This window comes from Limanda limanda, chromosome 11 (genome assembly GCF_963576545.1).
Source record: "Limanda limanda chromosome 11, fLimLim1.1, whole genome shotgun sequence".
In the NCBI taxonomy this organism is placed as follows: domain Eukaryota; kingdom Metazoa; phylum Chordata; class Actinopteri; order Pleuronectiformes; family Pleuronectidae; genus Limanda; species Limanda limanda.
This window is the reverse complement of record NC_083646.1, coordinates 3,142,852-3,168,303: the sequence shown is the minus strand read 5'-3', so window position 1 is coordinate 3,168,303 and position 25,452 is coordinate 3,142,852. Positions and strand designations below refer to the sequence as shown.

Here is a 25,452-nt window from a genome sequence, read left to right as displayed (position 1 = left end):
TCTACTATAACTACACAAAAGCATTTTGCTCACTGGGAAAGACCATAAATATCTGTAGCTCTCTTCTGCGCAAATAATAACCATATTCGTCTTTGTTTGCTTGTCTTGTCAGCCACACACACATCAGCTCATTAGGTGTGTTCGGATGAAATCTTCTGAGAAAACCTTCATCACAAATGAATCCTCAACCTGCCGCGGCTGCACAAACCCTGATGAATGGAGAGCGAGCGCTGAGGGGAACAGACGGTTACAGCGGCTGCACAAACCGACAGGATGACAGCGATGATGAGGAGAGATGGTAACGAGGGACGAGGGAGAAGACGACACATTGTGACAAGGAGAAGCTGCAGAGAGATCGAGGGAGGAAGAGGAGGGTGTGACAGAAAGTGAGGGATGGAGAGAGGTGGTGAGAAGGAAAGAGTGAAAGTGACAAAGAGAGGAGGAAAGACGCTGAGGTGGAAACTACACGACACAGAAATCCACTCTGTTCGGTTCAGTCTCTACTTTCACTTCCTGGTTAGTGCACGCTCCCGTGTGTCATGTGACCATCTGGGTGAGAAACCCTCTGATCTGCACACATGTTCATTCAGTGTCAGAGATTTTCAGCGCATGAATAAACAAATCTGAGCCGAGCGTTCTGACTCATACGTCTCAACGCCGGAGACTTTATATTTTTTGGGTAAGTCCATCCGTCCCAGATTCCCGTGGACGCGATGTCTCAAGAAAACCTCAAGGGAACAAACATCCAGTCAAAGATGAACTGATTCGATGTTGGAGGTCAAAGGTCACAGTGGCCTCACGATGCTTTGCCTCAACATGTCGTCGTCCGTGTGGAAAACTCGACTCTATGATCATAACAGCGTCCGACAGTCCAGCTGCTGTGTTCACGTTCATGATGCAACTGTCCACAACAGCTTGAATCTCCAGAAAGTTAACTTTAATATGCAGGTTTTTTCAACAGTGCAGTAAAAGCTTCTCCATGTTTGTAAAACCAAAGATGAGATGTTCTTCTCTCACAGGTGGAAGATGAACTTGTCATCCAGAAACACCTGGAACTTCTAGTCCCAGCACTAAAAGCTTCCTGCAGATGGAATGATGAAGTTGATTTGTTTAAAAGGGACGAGTATCAAAGTGTTTTCAGATTTTACGAGTTGTTATAGAGATCCACCAGTTGTTATGGAGTAATAAACCAATCATGCGTCTTCCCTGCTGGAAGCCCCTCCCCCAAAAGCTCCAGTACAAAATGTAGAAGTAAAAAGATTTCTGGTTTCTGCAGAAGTTCCTGTAGAACCATCCTGTGGTGGAAAACCGGCTATAATGTATAATGTAATAATATAATCTGGGTTCACTTACTGCTGCTGTGTATTTATATCCACCTCAAATATGATGCTTCAGATATAAAGTTTTATTAGCCTCAGTTTACTGACAACACCAGACGAGGCCTGGACTCTACCACTGAGTCACTGGTGGCCAAACCCTGGATGGACGGGCGGGGGGGGAAGCCCGGGTGGAACAAGCTGCTGAGGGTGAGTCACCTGTCAATCAACGAAAAACCTCTTCACCCCAAAATTTCAAATTATATGAAATTCCAACATTGGGACATTTCCGTGGGAAACATCGAGTCATCCATGAGTTTTCATCATGGATCTGTGACTCTGTGAAGTTTCCTGTTGAGTGGAAACACATGTCAGCTAACATGGGATCATCATGAGGTCATGTTCAGCCGTGACAGCAGCTCCACACAGTGTTGTTTGCTCATTCCACAATTTTGACTCAGACGATTAACTAAACTAAACTGTTTCTATCCTCAGTCCAAGTTTAATGTCTTATCAATTAAGACTAAAAGCCACAAAACTATCTCAAAGAAAGATGTTTTCCTTCTCTTTGGACCTGATGTTTCTTCTGAAACTGAAACTCCGGCGCTATAAGGAAACCTCCTCGGTGTCCTCACTGAGCAGATCTCTGGACTGAGCTGCAGTTAAGTGGAGTTGTCTCTCTTTCGCCGCCTCGTTAGCCTAATTGGATTAACGAGGGAGAACCTTTTGACGGACAGCTGGTTCAGCAGCAGCTCCGCCTCACACGATACACAACAGCTTTGTTTTCTCGTGGCTCGGATACAGGAGAATATACAGAGAGAAGAGAGGAGTTTGACTGGTTATAGCAAATTATCAACATAAACGCAGAATCTGAGAGATGAAGGAAATTCAAAGTTCAGCTGCAGTTCATAATGTTCTGATTCAACACATGAGAGATTTTAATGAGGCAGTAAGTGAAGCACCGAGTCATGATTTCTGTTTTGTCATCGGAAAAAAATCCATTTCCCTTTTGAATTTGTTAAAATTAAATAATGCTTTCTTTCACTCATTATGTTGAACGTTGAGGGTTTTAAATAAACTCAAGGTTCCGCGATTCATTTAATCTCATTCATCAGATAATTAATAAAAGTCGTGATGTGGAGGGAGACGACTGTCGGTGATGAAAAGATCAGAAGGATCAGAGAAAACAGAAAAAGGTTCGGAACAAGCAGAGGTGAAGAACAGCTGGAACAAAACTCCACTTATAAACCAGTTATACTTCATAAACAAAGTTCTTTAAGCACTTTTAAGATCCAATCAACACGGAAGCGTTTGTCAAGAGAGTAAATACAAATTAATTGAATAGTAAAAGTTAAAATATTGACTTTTAGGTTAAATTTGTGGTCAGTTTAGATTAGATTAGATTCAACTTTATTGTCATTGCACAGTACAAGTACTTATACAACGAAATGCAGTTTAGCATCTAACCAGACGTGCAAAAAAGACAGTAAAAGTGCAGAGTATGTGCATATTAAAAGTGAATATGTAAATAAATAAGATCTGTACAGTAAGAAATATATATGGAATGTTACATTATTAAGAGGAATTGTATGATATAAGAACGATGAATACACTATGAGCAGGATAAATATATAAATATATATAAATATGAATGAGTCACACATGAGACACAAGAAAGACCCACTGGGCTTTTTAAACTTTGCAGAACTTCCACAGAAAAAACTACACAACACACACGAGGAAGGAAACACCGAAACTTTAAAGAGGGTTTAGGTATAAACTTGGTATGAGGGAGTTGATTATTGTTGCTTAATATGATTCATACGGAGTCTTCTACCCGGTAACAGAGCCGGGGTCAAGGTCCGGTCGAGTCAGGACGGGTCGGTTCAGGTCTCCAGACTCAGACTGGGTCCTGGACCAGAATGAGACAAACCAGCAGAAGAAAGGAGTCGTTGTTTGTTTCCTCCCAAATTAGATGAGATAATCAATCCGTGTTACATAAGGAGACTCCTGTTTGTGTGTCCGTGTGTGTGTGTGTGTGTGTGTGTGTGTGTGTGTGTGTGTGTGTGTGTGTGTGTGTGTGTTGTGTTGTGTCTCTGCCAGAACAACCCACTGGTAATTGGTGTGGCTCCCAGTTCCCCTAGTGAGGGGTGTGGTCTTAATGGGGAGTTTGGCCTCTCTCTGTGTGTGTGTGTGTGTGTGTGTGTGTGTGTGTGCTTGTGTGTGTGTGTGTGTGTGTGTGTGTGTGTGTGTGTGTGTGTGTCTCAGACTGATTGTTTGGGGGCGATGGTGCCTCGAGGCCAAGTGCTGTGAGCCCGTGCTGGCGAGCCGCCGACCCCTCCGGCTTTTTCGCCTTTTGTTAGCGCCAGATCAGTTTGGAGAGGGGAAGCCACCGAACCACCCACAGACCCCGGGCGCTCTGATTGGCTGTGACAGACTGTAAAGAGTCACCTGATTGGTTCTGACAGCTCGGGCCCGGCGGCCAGTTGGGTGACCCAGACATGAGGGAGAAGGGGAAAGGTTGGACGCTGGCTGGCAAACAAACAAAAGCTCACGGCTCCCGGTGGAACAATATGTTCAATCTGCTTCAGAGGGGGAATCTGCGTGATTGTGTTTTCATATGTTTCACTAATTACACAATTCATCTGAGGACACTGAGCATTTACCTCCTGTCTGAATGAAGGGTTTGTTCAAAACACAAAAAATAGACAACACTGATTGATGACCTCACAAGGGAGTGAAGGATTTTACATCTGATGACTGGTTAAGGAGGAAACACAGGAAATGAGGGAACCTGAAGGATTTTAAATGTCACAAGCACAAATTCAGTTGAGCTCATATCTTAAGAAACAACATTTAAAATCACTAGATCCAGATTTTTTAATTTTTAAGTTTTCTTTCTACAAGATCCATCGATGATTCTCTGAGAAATCAAGTCAAAGGTTGAAAAGAGTCATTCCTGGATCCGCCCCCTGATCCTGATGGTGTAATAATTTAATATTTACTCATTCATCTAAGTGTTAACGCCTGAAAAACAACTGAAGTGCGGCCGTTGTGTGTTTCCTGACAGTGTGCGGACATTTAACACACACCAGGCAGAATTTTAATTAATGGTTGTGAAAATGGCGGCACTGAGCAAAACCACAGATTAGAGCCGAGAGCCAGAGAGACTCTTTAACGCTCTCTCATTGATTTCAACCTCAAATACCTGAACCTCGAGAGAAACACACACGCATGCACACACACAGACACACACACACACACACACACACACACACACACACACACACACACACACACACAGACACATACACACTGGCACTAATGAATAAAACATTAGGCTTTTTCACTCCATGCTGCTCATTAACATCAATATAAAGAGGAACTGCTCAGGTCCTCTATCGATTTTCCATCAGCTGCTCTCGCTCTCTCCTTCCTTCACTCATCCTGTTTTTCTTCTTCCTCCTCTTCTCACCTCCTCTTCATCGCTCACACCACATTTCTTGTAAATCTCATCTTTTTCTTCCCGTTCCTCTCTTCTCTTTTCTCCGTCTGGCTCTTATTTTTTTATTTTTTTTTCTTGCCTCCTTCCATCACATGAATCCTGTCATTGCGACTCCACAGGTGGCGGCGGATGGAGGAAGGATGTGTTGCCGTGGAAACGCTCGGCTCGAGCTGCCGCGGCGCCGCGAAGGCGACAAGAACTGCAGCCGCACACAGACACACACACCTAATAATGATGTGTTTATCTTTGGGGATCTGTGGCTTTATGAGATTTGAAAATGTGCCACTGTGCTATTTCTATCGGTGTGTGTGTGTTTGTGTGTTAGTGTGTGTGTCCAAACTTGTGTGTGTAGACGTGTGCATGCATGCATGTGTGTGAGGCCATGAATATAACATGACAACTTATATGCACAAGCTTTTTCCTGGCCACCTTACATCGTTACGTTAAAGTGGTCAGTCAGTCAAATTAAGATTGGCAGGTGTGGGTGTTGTGTGTGTTTTTGTGTGTGTGTGTGTTGTGTGTGTTGAGTGCATGCATGCTCGGTAAGTGTGTGTGCATCCACTGACAGAGTTTCTCTCTTTTCTTGTGACCTGATTTTGAACCATAATTTCTCATGTGTTTATCATCCATGTTGTGTTTGTGCCTTGACTTTGTCTTTATGACAAAAAACAATAAATGTTTAGGATATATACGATCATCAAATCAATCAATCAATTCGTCATTAATCTATAAAAACATCAGAAATTTAAATTTTGATTTAATAAAGGTTGAATTTTGTCTCTGAATCGTTTTGACTCTTATTCTCTTTTTCTGTTTCCTTCCACAAATGAAGCGTGAAGCAGAACGAGAGAAAACAGCGACACACAAAGCAAATGAATCCTTTCCTAATCGTCTGTCTCCCTGCTGAACACACTGTGTGGCCTCGACAGGTGTGTGTCCCTGTGTGTGTGTTTGTGTTGTGTGTGTGTGTGTGTGTTGTGATGTGTGCACTTGAATGTTAATGTGACAGTCTGCAGCAGAACCGGGAGGAATGAGGATCGTGCACGGTGGCACGGAGAGGAGAGGGGAAGCCACCGCACGAACATGAACCCGGTGACTCGCTTCGGGAAGGACACAATGACACACAGTCTAGCACCTACGCTACACACACAGACACACAAACACACACACAGGGATGGAGGGCAAACGCACTGCAGCGCACATTAAGACAGAGAAACAGGTGCGATTCTTCACAAACCAAAAGATATCCTCCTGTTCCATCTTCCCTTTTCCACTTTTCACTCAAACACACACACAAACACACACACTAACACAAACACACAAACACCTCCTACGTAAACACACAAACATGCAAATCTCTGTTCAAGGGCACCCAGAGTTTGAGAACAACGCCAACTCAGCACCGCTCACAAAGACGCTCCCACACTGTTTCCTAATTGTCTCGTCTTTGGGCCGGAAGGACGTGAGCAGCCTGTCTCCGTCTCGCTGCTCGTGACCTCGTGACCTCGTGACCTCGTCCACCTGCTGTGGAAACGTCTGCTGGACGACCTCAACGCGCCAGAGCAAGGTCACACTCACACCTGCGCCACACTGACACACACCTGGACGCTGGCGAGGACACGGAGGAGACACAGAGGAGACACACCGGCACAGACTACTATGCACAATAATATTCAACACTTTACATCTATATTTATATCATGGTCACTTATAATGGTTACATTGCAATATTTATATTTTCCTTTATACTATCTTGTAGTATTACTTATATTATGGTCACTTACTTTTAATTATTTTTTCTGTATCATGGTCACTACTGTTGCAATATTACTTATAATACTTTTGTTTTCATTACAATAACACTTACATCATTCCACTTTCTCCCCAGTACCTGCTTTTGCACAGTGTCTGTTTTGCAGGTTGTTTTTGTTTTCTGTATATTTTTACTCTCATTATGTGTAGTTTAGTAGCGTATATATTTTGATCTTTCTTTTTTATTGTTGCTTCGGCACTGTTATTTAAATTCTGTTTTTCTCTTTTTTGCTGTAACAAGTGAATTTCCCCGTTGTGTGGATAAATAAAGAAATCTAATCTAAAGGACAACTGTCTCAGCTCGGCTCAAAAGTGTTAAAAAACTAACTTAAACTGCAGAATTTCCCCAGCAACAGATTCTATGTTTCTCATTTTACGCCCATTTCACAAACTTCCAGGACCAGAGGACATTAAACCGCAGTGAATCACAGGATGAGCAGCAGAGACAGAAGCCAGCAGCTGCTCGGGTCGAGAGCCCGTGTTCACCTACGTATGCTAATGTGGTCCGATCCAGGTGGGAGGAGCAAACCAATGAGATTAGGATCAGTGAGTGTCCTGACAGACGGATTTACGTGGAGGAGGAGACGCCACCGCTGAGCCCAGGTTAGTGCTGTGAGGAAAAGTTTATGTCCTCAGGAGAGAAAAACCTCAAACTACTGAAGCAGAGGCTGCAATTTAAGATTATTATCAATATCAATATGTCATAATTACGGATAATGTCAGCATGTTTCTCCATATTCCATTCACCTGGACTCTGACCTGAGAACAGAGCCACTGTTATCAGTGTGTTCAACAAGGTGACACATCACACATCATCACACACTAACAACTACTGGATCCAGATTAAACACCACTGCAGTCGCTCCTCTCCTCCCCCCCCCCCCCGCTCCTCTGACACAATCGTACGTTACTGCTAATTGCTCTGCTAACGAGGCCCTTAATGGCTTCAGCAGTCTGACATGTGTGGAGTCGCAGTCATTTGACGACGCCTCAGAAGTCGCTGCTGATTCCTCTTCCTCATCCACCGCTCTTCAAAAGCATCAAACACCAAACACACACACACACACACACACACACACACACACACACTGAAGCTGCTGCTGATGATGTTGAGTTCACACCTGAGAGACTGATCCAGGATTCACGTGTTTGTTCCATAGTTTCATTTGATCTGGTTAGTTTCTGTTTCATATTGTAATCTAGGGACTAAAACCTTTCAAACCAGATGTTTAGGTCCAGGTGTGGAAGTGCCTGACAATAACAAATCATTGAATCTTTCTGTTGGAACATTAAAAAAGAACAACACAACAGTTCTTTACGTCACACGTGGGACTGGACGTCTCGTTTCTCGACTTCTCTCTGATCAGAAACACTCTGACGACTTTAACGACGCTTCACTTTAAAATCAGACGAGATCCTGATGTTTGCACGTTAAACCACATCTGGAAACCGGAGAGCAGATGAGATCCTCCTGCAGACGTGACCGAGACACGAGCGATGACACCATCTGCAGATCAGAGCTTCTAATGAGAAGCTACACCCATCGCCACCGGCTATTGGACAAACACACACACACACACAAACACACACAGACACACACACTCTCACACACTGTCAGCGGGCGCCGAGCCAACCGACTCCGCGAGAAACAACCGCATGAGCCAAAATCCAACCAACATTTTTGAGCCTTAATGAAATTCAAAGCCCGAACACATTATGGCGTCAACGTGAACACACTGTTCTGCCAGCCGGTGTCGCTGGATGTGTGTGGTTTCCATGGAGACGGGGAGAGGAGGAAGAGGAGAGAGAGAGAGGAGAGGAGAACGAGGGCAAAGCCATTGTTCAGGCCGTTTTATAATGTTTTTTTTGGGGGTGGGGGGGGTTACGAGCTACGATTAATAACTAAAAAAGGAAAAAGGTGAGATTGGGTCAGTGGAGTCATGGAGGGAAGGATCTGGTTTGAAGAAGATTGACCGACTGCACATCAAAGGTAATCTGTCAGTTTACATGTGTGTCAGCAGGCCAGAGGAGAGGAGGAGAGGAGGAGGAGAGGAGGAGAGGAGGAGAGGAGGAGAGGAGGAGAGGAGGAGAGGAGGAGAGGAGGAGAGAAGAGGAGGAGTAGGAGAGGAGGAGGAGAGGAGGAGGAGAGGAGAGGAAAAGAAAAGAAACCAATAATCTGTCAACTCACATATGTGTCAGCAGGCCAGAGGAGGAGAGGAGGAGAGGAGGAGAGGAGGAGAGGAGGAGAGGAGGAGAGGAGGAGAGGAGGAGAGGAGGAGAGAAGAGGAGGAGGAGAGGAGGAAGAGGAGAGGAGGAGAGGAGACGAGGAGATGAGGAGAGGAAAAGAAACCAATAATCTGTCAGCTCACATATGTGTCAGCAGGCCAGAGGAGGAGAGGAGGAGAGGAGGAGAGGAGGAGAGGAGGAGAGGAGGAGAGGAGGAGAGGAGGAGAGGAGGAGAGAAGAGGAGGAGAGAAGAGGAGGAGAGAAGAGGAGGAGTAGGAGAGGAGGAGGAGAGGAGGAGGAGGAGGTGGAGAGGTGAGGAGGAGAGGAGGAGAGGAGGAGAGGAGGAGAGGAGGAGAGGAGGAGAGGAGAGGCAGAGGGAGGAGGAGAGGAGAGGCAGAGGGAGGAGGAGAGGAGGAGAGGTGAGGAGGAGAGGAGAGGAGGAGAGTAGAGGAGGAGAGAGGAAAAGAAACCAATAATCTGTCAGCTCAGATATGTGTCAGCAGGCCAGAGGAGAGAAGGAGGAAGAGAGGTGAGGAGGCGAGGAGAGGAGAGGAGAGGAGGAGAAGAGGGAAGAGGAGGAGAGGAGGAGAGGAGAAACGGAGAGGAGGAGGAGAGGACAGGAGGAGAGGACAGGATGAGGACAGGAGGAGGAGAGGAGGAGGAGGAGAGGAGGAGAAGAGGAGAAACCATCACTCCATCAATCAGCGACTTCACTTTAAGCCCCGCCTCCTGTTATCCGTGTTAAACACGCAGGATTGCAAATGGCCACCGAGCGGTTTGACTGACGGCGTTCCGGTCGTCTGAGCTTCACACACAGATGTGGGGCAAGCTGCCGCCTCCACCCTTCACCGGTGGAGCGTGTGTGTGTGTGTGTGTGTGTGTGTGTGTGTGTGTGTGTGTGTGTGTGTGTGTGTGTGTGTGTGTGTGTGTGTGTGTGTGTGTGTGTGTGTGTGTGTGTGTGTAGGAGGAGGATTAGCCCCAGGTTGCTCTTCAGGGTCTGAACCAGATCTTTCTCTTTCCGTTGAGTTTCCACCTGAGTCGGATCTGACCTCTGCAGCGTCGCTGAGCAGAAACAGAGGGACGCTACCGAAGCTTATCACATCTAAAATTAGACTTTGAGATGATCATATTGTGTTATATGATTTTAATATCCCACAGGAACCATTTCACACATCTTCCACACAACCTTGCATCCATCTCATCGTCTTCTACACTTATCACAGCTCGTGTCACAGAGCAGCAGCCGAGTGTCACATCCCAGACGTTCCCTTCCTGCATCTTGAGATGTTCACAGGCCAGATGGGATATTTAGTTCTGGGTTTACCCCGGGGGTCTCACACCCGGATGGGCGTGACCAATAAACCTCTGAGAGAAGATGCCCAGGAAGCAGCGCTCAGTCCGAGTCCAGCCGCCCGATGGAGAGAACTCATTCTGGACGCTGGTATACGCCTTCGGTTTCAGATGAGAACACAAGAATAACCAGAAACGCTCAAACTAGCACAAAAGGCCTGAAAGTGGGGATAAGGTCTACATCAAACTTGTAATTAAACCTATGGAGGTGGAGACCAACACACATAGGGGGGTGTAAAATTAATCTTTTAAATGTAAGTCGTGCTCGTGGCTCCAAAGATGTGAGTGAAATTTCTCACCACGGATTTGCTCTAAAATGTGATTCAGATATTCACATTTTCCTCAGATTAGGTCCAATACAAACCTTAAAAGTGGAAATAATCTAGAATAATCTGTGGATAGATGCACTTGTCTTCTTTCTGGTGCATCCTTTCAAAATAAAACATAAAATATAATTTAAAAAAGCCGATTTGTAGCGGAAACAGTTAAACAAACATCTCACTGAAGGAGGATTTATCTGGATAATGTTTGAACCTCATTTCACCAGCACTCGTCCAGCTGGTGGTTTCCTGCAGTAATGTGTTTTGCTCAAGGGTCGTTCATTAGAGAACAGGCGGTTGAACCCTTCACTCTGGTCAACCACAAAGCCAATGTTCCCAAACTCGTATCGTCAACGTATTTTCAGTTTCCCTAAGTTCCTGAAACACGTCTTTAATACCTTCGTATCATTGTGACATCACCATGTATCACATCTGCATGATGCACCTAGCGCCCAGTCGGACACGCCCCCTAACAACGCCAGGTGAAGCGAGCGCGGAGGCAGACATTTCCTTCAAGCGCTCGAAGCATTGGACCAATCACAGGAGAGCAAACTGGGTGGCCAATCAGAGCAGACTGGGCTTTATCAGGAGGAGGGAGGGGTGCTGGCTTAAAGAGACAGGAGCGACATACCAAGGGTTTGAGACAGAGGCTGAAAAGAGGAGCATGCAAACATTCATATCTCACTAATTAAAAATGATCAACCTCAATATGTCTCCTTTAATATTTGTGAAACTCATTTTGGGTTAAGCACAATAAACGTGAAATGAGATATGTGGGTTTGTGATTGAGCTTCAGGATTTATTCAGTCTTAACGAAACCAGCTCAGGAAACCACCTGCTGTCACTGGCTTCATATTTAATATTTAAACATTTGATTTTCTCTTTTAAATCTCAATAAAGACAAATGGCGGCAAATTTCCAAAAATCTGTACAGAGCTAAAACCAGTTATTCCACATAATTATCTCATATTCTACACAGGCCTTTCATAATATCACACATCCCTACATGAAGGAAAAGAGGGGGACTAATGCAGCTGCCATTTAATAAAAATAAAACACCATTTAATTTTAGAGATCTAATTTGACCAGAGTGATAAGAAATCTGATTCTGGACATTTCTCTTCCATCTTCCAAATGAAACACAGAATAAAAACCTCATCTTTTCCCCTCAGCTTCCACAGAGCGAAGCCGAAGAATCATCCAGATTATATTAGATTATAACGCCAGACTGATTTCATCCAGTGTGCGTCCGCTGCATTATTAATCTGACAGGAACGTAGTCCGCCATGCGCAATGAATCTCAAGACAAAGAGCGAACAGAGAGAAAGAGAAGGAGCGAGAGAGAGAGAGAGAGAAAAAGAGAGAGAGAGGCTCCGTGTCTTTACTTAATGTTTACTCGTGTGTGTGTGTGTGTGTTTTTTCTTTCCTCTGTATCAGAATGTGTGTGTTCACGTCCCCTTCATGAATTATTCACCGGGTCCCTCGGCTCTAATCCGGCCTTTGTGTGTGTGCATGTGGATCCGGAGCCTCCAGGGATCCTCGGTCCGGATCCGCCTGACGGACACTGTCACCGAATCTCACTCCTGCTGAAATATGATTCAGATTCTGATTCTGATTCTGATTCTGATATCTATCTCCACCGAGTCTCATCACTCACTCTGCTGCTGCTGGGATTTTAAATCATTTGTTTCTTTCCAATAACCCTCAAATGCGTCTGTGTGCACAACTGAGCTTTGAGGAGACGGTTGCATTCATGCATATTCATATCTGTGGATTCCTCTGTGATATGCATGTAGAAATTCTCCTTTTGCAATGAGTGGGTTTGCAATATTTTAATTATTGTCCTCATATCAGGGTGTTTTAGTGGCTGCTGCTGCTGACCCCATTGTTACCTCCTCTTTGTGATATTCACAGGGAATTAATTGTGTACTTGTGTTTTCACCATGACCTCATTTAGGTTTATGGCATTTCCCCCCCTCTCATGTAAATCATATCTGTGATATTATAATATTCCTGCAGAGACAGATTCAGCAGGAGACAGAATCTGTGGATTGAAATTCCTGCAGATCTTTGCTCTGGTGTCCATAAGGAAAATATGGACACCAAATATAACAAATAATAACAAATATATGTTTAATATTGTTTTGATTTAAAATATGAAAGTGTCACACAGATGAATGAGATGATGATTAATAGCAGTTTAGTGTTAAGTGCTTCCTAACCCACAATCCTCACTGACCTCCTTTCTGAGCAGGAGGGGGGAGGAGGGAGGAGTAGGAGGAGGGAGGGGGGTGCGATGCTGCTGCAGCAAAAATTAATAAACACGATTTTAAATATGAAATAAAAGGATAGTTGATTATTCTCCAGCTTCTTCTTACCGTGCACGGTTCCCGGGATCAGGTGCATGAACAGGAAGCACCAGAGCAGCAAGAGGCTCCTCCAGCTTCCGGAGCGCACCTCCTCCTTGCCCGGCTGCATCCTCTCCTCCAGGAGACACACAAGAGACACACAAGAGACACACAAGAGACACACAAGAGACACACAAGACGGACACACGAAGTCCCGGTGCTGATGGAGGAGGTGGAAGAAGGAAAAATAAAAAGTAATCCGGTCCTGTGGCAGAGCGGGTTGTCCGTGCGGGTCTCAGACTCGAACCTCCTCCATAGCAGCTCGGTGTCCTCGGGTCCGCGCGTCTGGTTCTCACGCACGCGTAAGGGAGGGTGGTCACGGCTCCATCGCCCACAACAGCGACGGTGGGGGGGGTTGGGTTTGTATAGGGGGGTGGGGGTGGGAGCAGTAGCACGGCTCGGCTCGGTTCGGTTGGGCTCGGGTAGCGAAGCACCGGGAGCGGTGGGCACTTTGTGGCTGAGAGGGACTCGAACACACGGGAGAACTCCTCCTTCTCATCAGCTGCAGGAGGAGGAGGAGGAGGAGGAGGAGGGGGAGGAGGAGGAGGAGGAGGAGGAGGAGGAGGAGGAGTAGCGGGAGGAGGAGGGGGAGGAGGGATTGTTCATGCCAACCACTCCTCCTCCTCCTCCCCCCATCCTCTTCATCTCCCCCCTCCCGCACTCGTTTTCCCAAGACCTCCCCTCCTCCTCCTCCTCCTCCTCCTCCTCCTCCTCCTCCTCCTCCTCCTCCTCCTCCTCCTCCTCCTCCTCCTCCTCCTCCTCCTCTCTCCATCCTTGTCCAGACATTTCTCCTCCTCTTCCTCACTACTTCCTTTAGTTTATTTTCCTGTCCCTTCTCTCTATCTCTCCACACTTCCCTTTCCTACGACTTCCTCCCTCTCTCTTCCTCAGACTTTTTATCCTCTTCCTCCTTTTCCTCCTCCTCCTCTCTCCATCCTTGTCTCAAACTTTTCTCTCTTCCTCCCTCTTGTCCAGACATTTCTCCTCCTCTTCCTCAGTTTCTTTTCCTTTTCCTCCTCTCTATCTCTCCACACTTCCCTTTCCTAAGACTTCCTCCCTCTCTTTTCTCCTTTTTCCTTCTCCTGCATTTTCCATAAGATGTTTTATTTCTGGATCCTGCTTCCAACACTCTCTTCATCCTCCTCTTTCCTAAAACTACTTCCATCTCTCTCTTCTTCTGTCTTTTCCAGGAACATCTCTCCTCCTCTTCCTCTTCTCTCTGTTCTTGTCTAAAACTATTCCTATTCTTTGTCCTTTAAATCCTCCCCCTTTTCCCCTCCTCCCTCTTTTCCAGACATTTCTCCTCCTCTTCCTCACGACTTCCTTTAGTTTATTTTCCTTTCCCTCCTCTCTATCTCTCCATACTTCTCTTTCCTACGACTTCCTCCGTCTCTTTTCCTACAACTTTTCATCCTCTTCCTCTCTTTTCTCCTTTTTCCTTCTCCTGCATTTTCCGGAAGTTGTTTTATTTCCCGATTCTGCTTCCAACACTCTCTTCATCCTCCTCTTTCATGAAACTACTTCCATTTCTCGTCCTCTTCCTCACTATTTCCTTTAGTCTCTTTTCCTGTTCCTCCTCTCTATCTCTCCACTTCCCTTTCCTACGACTTCCTTCATCTCTTTTCCTCAGACTTTTTATCCTTTTCCTCCTTTTCCTCCTTTTTCCTTCTCCTGCATTTCCCGGAATATAATTTATTTCCCGATCCTGCTTCCAACACTCTCTTCATCCTTTCTCCTCCTCTTCCTCACTTCTTCCTTTAGTATCTTTTCCTGTCCCTCCTCTCTATCTCTCCATACTTCCTTTCCTAAGACTTCCTCCATCCTGCTTCCAACACTCCCTCGATCCTCCTCTTTCCTAAAACTACTTCCATCTCTCTCTTCTTCCCTCTTTTCCAGGAACATCTCTCCTCCTCCTCCTTTCCCTGTTCTTGTCTAAAACTGTTCCTACTTCTTTGTCCTTTAAATCCTCCCCTTTTCCCCTCCTCCCTTGTTTCCAGACATTTCTCCTCCTCTTCCTCACTACTTCCTTCAACTTTCCTCCTTTTCCTTTCCCAAACACAATCCCTCCTCCTCCTTTTCCTCAGACTTCCACGATGCTCTTCATGTTCTTCCCTCAATGTGTCTGCCTCCTCTTCCTCTTCCCCTTCCTCTTCCTCTTCCTCTTCCTCTTCCTCCTCCTCCCTCTTCTCCAGACATTTCTCATCTCATTCTTTCATCTTCCGAGACAATTTATTTCCAGAAATTGTTTTGCTGCCACTCGTTTCTTTTCCTCCTCTTCTTCACACATGTTCCAGTCTTTTCTTGAAACACTTCCATCCTCTTCCTCACGACCGTCCTTTCACAGATGTTCTCCTCCTCTTCCTCTTTTTACTCCTTCCAAAACATTTGACTCTTTACCTCCAGAAAACTTTTAATCTCTCTCCATCTTTACTTTGCTTTCCGTAAAAACACTTGTCCTCTTCCCACCTCCCTCCTCCTCTCTCCATCAGTTTTCCTAAAACATTATTACTCTTCCATCTTCTTCTCCTCCCTCACTTCTCCCCCAACACCTTTTTTATCCTCCTCTTCTCCCATCTTCCCTTTCTTTCCTCCGCCTATATCCCAAGACTCCTTCCTTCTTCCTCTTCCTCCCATCTGACTCAAACTTATTCCTCCGACATTTCCTGACACTTGTTGTCATCTCTTCCTCTCTTCCCCACGTTGCCACTCCTCCTCCTCACCCTCTCCCTCCCTCCCTCCCTCCCTCTGTCTCAAAGCCTTCTGTGATTTTCTATTCATCAGAAAGTGTGGGATCTCAATAGGACTCTGGTCAATTCTCTCTTTTCTTTTAAACCCTGAGGGAGATCATTCTGTTTCGAAGGAGAAGAACTTCGGTTCCTCTCTCACTTTTGGACGATGAGACATTTTTTAGATTATGTAAAAACAAAAACGAATAAAACCCTGTGTGGTGTGTGTGATAGCTTTGTTGAATGGTGTGACACAGAGAAGCAAACAAAAGGGAGGAGGAGGACGGAGAGGAGGTATGGGGGTGGGGGGGGGGACACACGGTGATGAATGCCCAAGGGCCCCGGGGGTAATGGCTGTGGTGGGGGTCGTGCACGGGCATTCTTCCACACACACACAAAACGCATAAAGGAGGAGAGAGGGGCTGCAACAGGAGATGTGTTGTGTTGTGTGTGTGTGTGTGTGTGTGTCTGTGTGTGTGTGTGTGTGTGTGTGTGTGTGTGTGTGTGTGCAGTTGTTCATGTGTACATGTGCACGTGGAAGCAGGCATGTTTAAAAAAGAGAAAAATCTGAATGTGTACTGGAATAGAAAACGTGTTCAGTGAGTTGTGAAAAGTGGGTCACGGACATTTCACCAGCTTCAATTTAAATCATGTAAAATATTGTTCCTTTTGTTTCAAGGCTAGATTCTCCCCCCCGAGTCCCAACCCCCCCGACAAGTCTCCATCTTGAAGATTTTAAACGTGTGTTGACCTCAGAAGGAGGACTTTAGTGGCAGCGAATGGGAAACAAAAAAACAACAAACATCATGAAATCTCTACTGTGGATAATAGGAGGATAAAACACACAAAGCTAATCAGAATCAGAATCAGAATCAGAATCAGAAGGTATTTATTAACACCCACCTGGAATTTGCTCTGGTTATTGGTGCATACAAAGAACATAGAAACATAAAAACACAATAAATACACCACACATAAGAAAAACAATAATAATAATAAAAAAAACAATATATATTTACTCACTCTTTACTTCTTATTTACTCACTTTTTCTAATATTCATATAAGGTAGCATTTATTTAGACATAAACATATCTATATAAAAATATATAAAAGACAAAATATATAAAAAGTGAAGTAAAAAGTGAAATTCAAAATGCAAAAAGCAAAACAGTGAACAGTGTCAAACTGCAATATTCAATGTAATACAGTATAATATAATATAATAAAATAAAATATGTGTTAATGTAACACATCCTTGAGGTGTGGGGGCGGAAGAGAAGAGGATTTAACAAACTAACAAGACATGAAGCTGAATCTATGAAATTTGTTTCAGATTTCTTGAAAAGACAGAAAATAAAGATGAACGACATGAAGAAGTGAAGCTGAAGCCTGAAGGAAAGTCCTGAACTCAACTTGAATCTGAGATTTAATAAGTTATTTATTGTGTTATCTTGCTGACAAACAAACAAACAAACAAACAGAGCAGAGGTAATAACATAATAATAACCACAGATCCACACGTTCACAAAGAATTTCCACCAACAGCTTGAGCTCATTATTCTTTTGACACATTTCATAAATAACAATGAAGTGACACCGGTGGAGAAGCAATAAATCTCAGACTGTGTTGTTGGCTCCTGTTGTCGTCCCTGTTTGTTTAGACTTATTGGAGAATAACTCTCATTGTGTTTCCTTGTGTGTGAAAGCTGAGCAGCGTCTCATCATCTGTCCCAGGGGGTCACAGGGGGTCTCCACGTTTTGGGGGTGAACACGAGGGATTAAACATCATTTTATAATCCCTGTGTTGTTCAGCACTGTCCCCAATTTGATATGAAAATCATTCGGCCTGGACAACAACAACAACAACAACAACAACAACAGCACGTGACGCTGAGCAGGACACGAGAGGCGTGAACCCCAAAATACTGGAGAACCCCAAAGTGCATGAGGCTGATGTTAGTGTGTGTGTGTGTGTGTGTGTGTGTGTGTGTGTGTGTGTGTGTGTGTGTGTGTGTGTGTGTGTGTGTGTGTAACAACACGTCAAAGCTCAGTATCAACTCACATCTGACCCCAGCTGAGTCGCTAAGTGACGGATTATTGGAAATTTATGTTCCAGAGAAGAATTCATGAATGAAAACAATATTTATGAGGTTTGGTGCAGTTTGGTTTAATTCAAGTGGACTGAGCTCTGCTGAACGCTTTGTTTATCATTTTTCTATTTATGCTATTATCACCAAATCTCATCTAAAGGTGTCGGTTTATGTTTCCAGCTGCATATTAAATCCTCTCATCATCAGAGCACGTTGACCCTTTAATCAGATTTCACTGTAGTTCAGCGTCCGAACAACTGGAGCCTCATCAAAGTCACACAGGAGAGTGAACCTGAGCGGAGAACATCCCACCGGAGGACGTTCTCTGACCTACATTCTCTACACGAGCAGACTGAGCTGGACCAGGTCTCGTTAGTTTCTGTTCTCTAACGTAACGAGAGCAGAACGTGGCCTCGGAGGTGGATTCAGAGGAACGCTGCTCGCTGCACAGATGGAAACGAGAAGCTCCAGCCTGGTTTGTTGTTGAGGTTTCTTATCCTTGAAGTCAGATCAAATCCTGTTTTAATTAAATACTCAAATGATGTGATGATTCTTCTTCTTCAAACCGGCTGAGGAGCAACTGTTCAGAGATAATTTACAGAGAACAGAGCGAGTAGGTTTCCTCCAAAGCTTCAGTGTTTTCACCTGAATTTAGTTTTTTTTATAGCAGATATTTGGTCATGGAAGGAAAAACACAATATTAACTTTATTTCATATACAAACACAAAATCGATTGATCTTAGCAACGACGGCTTCTCTGTAAGCTAAAAATCCAGGTGAATTTCCTCTGCTTGTTTCAGGCAAAATAATAATAAAACTAAACCTACACTGTAGTGGGAAGTATTCAATAATCATCAACCAATATGATGCAGAGGGAAATCCGCCATGAGTGTCAGTTAAATGCATAATAGTCAGTAAAATATTTAAAGTCTGACATTTATAGTAATTCAAATTGACATTGTAGCTAATAATAACAATAATATTTATTATTGAATGCATTGTTTTTATTCCAGCATCTTCTAGTAAAACACCAGAGCAACACAATCGAGGATCAGATAGTCAGCAAGGAGAGAGGAGACAGAGGAGAGGAGAGGGAAGGAGACAGGAGAGAAGGAGACAGGAGAGAAGGAGAGAGGAGAGAAGGAGACAGGAGAGAAGGAGACAGGAGAGAAGGAGACAGGAGACAGAGGAGAGGAGAGGGGAGGGGAGGAGACAGGAGAGAAGAAGACAGGAGAGGTGAGGACAGGAGAGAAGGAGGCAGGAGAGAAGGAGAGAGGAGAGAAGGAGAGAGGAGAGAGAAGGAGACAGGAGAGAAGGAGGCAGGAGAGAAGGAGGCAGGAGAGAAGGAGACAGGAGACAGAGGAGAGGAGAGGGAAGGAGAGAAGGAGGCAGGAGAGAAGGAGACAGGAGAGAAGGAGAGAGGATAGAGAAGGAGACAGGAGAGAAGGAGATAGGAGAGAGAAGGAGACAGGTGAGAAGGAGAGAGGAGAGGGAGGGAGACAGGAGAGAAGGAGACAGGAGAGAAGGAGGCAGGAGAGAATGAGGCAGGAGAGAAGGAGACAGGAGAGAAGGAGACAGGAGAGAAGGAGACAGGAGAGAAGGAGAGAGGAGAGAGAAGGAGACAGGAGAGAAGGAGATAGGAGAGAGAAGGAGACAGGTGAGAAGGAGAGAGGAGAGGGAGGGAGACAGGAGAGAAGGAGACAGGAGAGAAGGAGGCAGGAGAGAAGGAGGCAGGAGAGAAGGAGACAGGAGAGAAGGAGAGAAGGAGAGAAGGAGAGAAGGAGAGAAGGAGGCAAGAGAGGTGAGGACAGGGACAAAGAGGACGGCAGAGCAGGAGCCATCTTTGTTTTGCTCCTTCACGCCACGAGTCCCCGTGGTGTCGTGAACCGATGCCCTACTTTCACCTTCTGCATTTTTCATGACACAAAGTCACACATGCTGACACACACACACACACACACACACACTTATTGGCATATAGCATAAGCACATACATGCTCAAGTGTTGGACTCCGACTGCAACCTGTCAGACGGGGTTATATGCACACATGCACACATGTACGCACACACAGACACACACACACACACTGCAGTGAAATGTCAACTGTGAACACATGCATGACCGAACCCAACCTGGAAATCACTGAGCTTTGCAATATCGACCGATGGAAACTGTTTTTCACAGTCAGCTCTGTGCAGGTGAACTATATTTTATATGTGTGTACGACTGCATCAACTATTCTATGCTCCCTATACGGCCTTTTACTTTTGCATCAGTTGATCCAATGAAAGAAACAGCAGGAGCAGGAACAGACTTTCTACAAATGTTTAATTTAGATTGGGATTAAAAAATGCATTAAGTGTCGATTCAAGTATTAACATTAACTCGATCTTAGTTAATTCACTTTAAACCTTTATGGATCCTTTGGGTTCGAAGGTAGAATTAGAGTTTCTTTCCACATAAAGTGCGACAGGAAACAAACTCGAACTCAAACTGTTTCCCGGCAACAGAACTCTGATGATCCGGACGAGGCTCCTCCTCCTCTGGTCCTGTCAGTCAACACGTCGGGTACCAGAGGCCATCAACAGTAACTATGGAGTCATCGCCATAGCAACAGGCTCCTGCAGCGAAAAGGTCGAGCACCTGCGGCGCGTTCGGCTGCTGCAGGATTTAGAAAACACACACACAGACACCTACACACACACAGACACACACACGACAGGAAGCATGTAAAGTGGAAATGTGCAGGTAAACAAACACAAACTTTATCAGCAGGTTAAATACTTTAGTTTTTAAGTTTAAACTCTGATGAGAGGCTTGTTGCTTGGAGGCAGAATCACTGCTTCTCATTCACTTCCTTCATTTCATGAGGACTTCAATCTGATCTCATGTAAGGTGACAGCAAATCAAACAGTGAAACTTATCATTTCCAGTTGCTGAGTGAGGAGCTCAGCCAATGGTGGCGTCCACATCCGATGAGTCACTGGGTAAATTACCTGCGTAAGAAGATGACGTCCTGGTTCCTAATCCCAGTAGCTGGGATTTGAAATCTGCTTCTTGTGACTCATCTGGTCCGACTTCAAATAAAACCTGTTGGAGTCACTGGAAAAACATCAGAGATAAAGAACTCAGCGGTTTGAATCCAGACTCCTGCAGCTCCTTCGTGCCAGATCCGAGTTTCTTGGGTTTTGGTTTGTAAACATGAACTCGTGCTCACATCTCCGTGGGTCTGATTCCTCTATTTGATGTCTTCACATGAGAATTCTGGGACTTTGTTTCTGAGGAGAGTTTATGATGATTCATCTAAAGACCTTTGCTGATAAATTAATGTTTCAGAATCTGTCTTTCACAAATGAAGGAGGTTTTCCGGGTCCGACTCGTTCACATTCAGGGGCGGAGTGAAACCTGGGTAGAGCAGCAGGAAGCCGGACCTGACGTATGGATTCATCTTCATGGATTCATCTTCATCACCAAAATCTCCTCGTCTTTCCAAGTTGACAACTTCTACTTCTACGTGAGACCGGCTCCTCTTCTTCTTCCTGAGATATTTGCATTCTTCCAGTTTCTTACCTTACATTTTACAGGGGGCCCAGGAAAAGTTCCAGAAACTGTTCGGAGTAACTGACTCTTCAGACCTTCAGGCTGAAGGTTAAATCTGGGTCCACGGTGTCAGATGAGGTCAAATGGGAGAAAGTGAGTGAAGAAACCCAGAGAGAGTCTCCCAGAACGGTGGAGATGTGAAGTGTAAAGCTCATCAGATGTGGCAGAATCAGTGCAGATGTGGGAGGCCGCAGGGAGCAGCCATGTTAATTATGAAACAATCTGGGAAAGGAGACACACACACACACACACACACACACACACACACACACACACACACACACACACACACACACACACACACACACACACACACACACACACACACACACACACACACACACACACACACACACACACACACACACACACACACTCTCCCATGTGATATATCAGCACGTCCTTGGTTGAAGAGGTGAATCTCACAGAGCTGAGATATTTAAGTGGTTTTATCTCTGTAATATTGAACTCAACCCACTGCGGCTCTGCTCCTCTGTTCATTTATTTACACTGAGCAGCAGCGGGGGGGCTTCACCACGGAGGCGACCGAGGGAACAAGCTCGTGTTGTTGACTTCCTGTTGTGTCAACACAAAGATGCAAAGTGTGGCTTTGACGCCTCGAACGTGTTTTCTGAGCTAAACTGGAAAGTGGAAAGTGTTTCTGCTGCTCGGAGTCGACGCTGGTGATTCTTCCGACGCCTCCGCGAGCCGCGGCCTCTCACTCGGCTCAGATGAGATTCAAGCTGCAGAAGAGAAACAAATCCTGACTCACAGGTTCTTACATAAAGCTGCTGATGGATGGAAGTGAAGCTCTGAAGCACTCGGAGCATAGAACTGAGCTTTAGAGGGAAGGTTACTCAGTTTATTCACTGCTGCACTTGAGGATAAGATCAAGATACTTTTACTGAAACCAGGTGATGTCATTAAAAGCAAATTCATTCTTCTAATTGACAATTCAGAATCAGAATCTGAATTATTTTTATTGCCATGTATATTTGCATATATTGGAAATTGCCATGGTGTGGTTGGTGCACTGTACATAAAACAAAACAATAATATATACAGTAATTAATCCAGGTAAAAATTTTACTTTTTACCCAGAGGAAAACTAACTAAATACTGATTTTACACATCATACACTGATGTATTTGTACTTTTACTTAAATAAAGGATCATTATATTCTTCCAGAAAATCTTCTTCTTAACAATGTAGATGATAGAAATCCCATCTGGCGAAGTGACAGCTTTAATCTTTCAATATAATAAATATCCTCCGACACGAAGAGGAGAGGTTTTTTAACTTTCAACTTATCATCTGATAAATTTAAAGTGTGAATGTGCTCAGATGTGTTTAAAGTCTAATGAAGCTTCATGAGATGTGAAGGAGGCTGAAGAATTAATAATTTCTCATCATCTGAGTAAAATCCTGAAAATACTGTCGGCAGATTGTCTGAATTGTCTGATTCTGAAACACACATGAGCCTGAACTCAGAAACTCAGAACTCCAGCCGTGATGAGGCAGATTCTGCAGAGACGGACGATCCGATGCTCAAAGGTCAAAGTTTGAGACCAAGTGTCAAGTGAAAAGACTCTTGTGTAAAACTCTCGACCTCTTCGTCCTCTCTCCCTGTCAAAGAACCTCCTGCAGCAGCAGCATCAGCAAAATGCTAAATGGTTCAGTTTCTGTACTTGACTGTTGAAACTGGAGCAGGAAACAGAAGCTCTGAGGCTCAAGGATTCGAGTCAGAGGCAGAACTGGACGTTTGCCTGTTTGAATTCCTCGTCTGTTAAATAATCACACACGTTTCCCTCAACAGCTGCAGAGTAATAAATTTGTTTAAAATAACGAACTGGTTGAGTTTCAGTTTAACCACGAACACGATGATTCCTGTTTGAATAGAAAGATTCTGTTTAATGAAGGAAACTAAAAAGTAAAAGCGCTCGTTAAATACATTTATTTTTCTAGAATAGTTTCTCTTTTTTCAGGTTATTCTTTGTCTAACTGATGTTTGTTCATGTTTCTGATCAGTTTGGTTTTCATTAGTTATTTGATGATTTAATTTGTTATTCTCCAATTTGCATCTTACTCACAACTTTCTATAAACTTTGTGAGGAACTGAAATATCAAAATAAATCCCACTGATCAGTTTCTGCATCTGCACCATCATTGTTCCCACAGTGGTTGATAAAAAGCCCCTCCTCCTAATCTGTCCTCATCCCTCTCAATAACAGCCTCATGGTCAATCTGCTGGACAGAGAAATCCCCACCGCCCCCCCCTCACCAGATTACAGCAGTGGCCGACCGGCTGGGATTAGGTTTTAAACTACGACTCGTGTGTTTCTTCTCGTTTCCCTTCAGATGCTCCGGTCAGCGAGCGGCAGCAGAGAGCAGCCGGGGAAACAACCGGACCCCAAACATCTCCTGTGCCTGTCACATGACTCACAGGCCGGGGGGGTGGGACTTTTTTTTTAGTGGTGTATAAATATAGAAAGTAATCCAATGACCTAAAGTGACATTTGCAGTCTTGATCTAAAACCTCAACTGGTTTGGTTGTTTCAGTTCACCACTGGGATCAGGTCTCATCTTTAGTGTGTTTTAAAAAACTTCCTTCATCTGCAAACATATTGTTTTTCTTAAAATCTGAAAACTTACTCTATATTAATATTTCTTTTAAGGATTTTGTAACTTGGTTCTAAAAAAAATTGATAGTTTGCTAAGGTTTTTACCACATTATACCTCGACAATTAGACGTTACTTGTTATAATCATGTTATAAGTGTATTTCCACAAAGAGCAGATAAGTCGTCGCTACAATACGTTTGTTATTTAAATTCTGTGGCAGCTTCATGTGCAGATGCTTTGTATCAACGTCGTTAATCCCAAAACAAAGAGACACACACAGATAATCCAGGTTCTCTGCAGTTTTTGAACAACAAAGAAAACGATGACCGGATATAAAAGGAACAACTTTCATCTGCATATTATAAATCCTTTATCCATCTGTTTACACATATATTTAAGTTTTTTGAGCTGTTTACTTGTCAAATATATTATTTCAGGAACACGTTAACGCATTGATTAAGTGTAATTGTTAATTTACTCAGGTACTTTTCTGAGAAACTACGTCATAAATCCCTCATTGGAACTTTTTGTTGTTTTTTTATTTAAGGTTTTTGTATCATTGTTGTATCTTTACAACTGCACATTAATTGCAAAGTTAGTGTTTATGCACGTCTTCTACTTGAGTCTTATAGTTTGATAATATACAACCCGGGAGCTGTCATGTTGTCGATTTTTATGTTTATATATATTCTTCAGTCATTAGTATAAAATAGCTAATTTATTTATAAACCATTGACTCATTGAGGCTCAAGTTGTTCACTATGTTGACTGATTAGAGAATTAAAAACCAAATGTGGAGTTTAGAATGTTAACAGAATCTTTAACTCAATTCTAAACCATACATCTTAAACTGTTTTACATGTTAGAAAATATACCATCTGTTTTCTTACATAAATATGAATTACTGCATGTAGTGAGAATAAACAAAACAGCAAAGACGGCTATGTATTTCCTTGTTCAGTAGAACCTGAGCTTGTGAGTCGAGGAAGTTTCTGGAACATGTTAATGCATTGATTGTGTAATTGTTAATTGAATCAGGTACTTTTCTGTGAAACTATTTATCATAAACTGTTTAAATCCCTCAATGCTACTTTTTAAGGTTTTTGTATGATTGTTTAATCCTAAAAATGTCCATGTAAGTATAACTGCAGATGAATTGTAAAGTTAGTGTTTATGCACGTGTTCTACTTGAGTCTTATAGTTTGATACTATACAACCTGGGAGCTGTCATATTGTCCATTTTTATGTTAATATAGTATATTCTTTACAATCATTAGTGTAAAATGACAGACTTTTGTCCAACCTTTATTTGAAAGCATCTTTGCCATTGACTCATTGAGGTTCTTCATGTTGACGTTATGGGTGAAGTTAGAGTTAAAACTAAAATATTAGAACCATAACAAATGTAAACCATATATATATTCTTAAACTATTTTATACGTTAAAAAGGTACCATCTGTTTTCTTACATATATA

General features: G+C 43.8%; 1 protein-coding gene across 1 annotated transcript in view; it reads right to left on the bottom strand.

Moving 5' to 3' along the window:
• The window catches only part of cspg5a (chondroitin sulfate proteoglycan 5a), a 57,129-nt gene that overhangs the window by 29,899 nt on the left and 1,778 nt on the right, over nt 1-25,452 (bottom strand). The window contains exons 2-7 of the mRNA XM_061080903.1: nt 13,234-13,439; nt 12,908-13,013; nt 11,800-11,828; nt 10,198-10,308; nt 6,246-6,429; nt 4,901-5,020 (exon numbers count right to left, since the gene is read on the bottom strand). Of these exons, the coding sequence (XP_060936886.1) occupies nt 4,901-5,020; nt 6,246-6,429; nt 10,198-10,308; nt 11,800-11,828; nt 12,908-13,013; nt 13,234-13,439 (756 nt within the window). The remainder of the gene's footprint in view (nt 1-4,900; nt 5,021-6,245; nt 6,430-10,197; nt 10,309-11,799; nt 11,829-12,907; nt 13,014-13,233; nt 13,440-25,452) is intronic.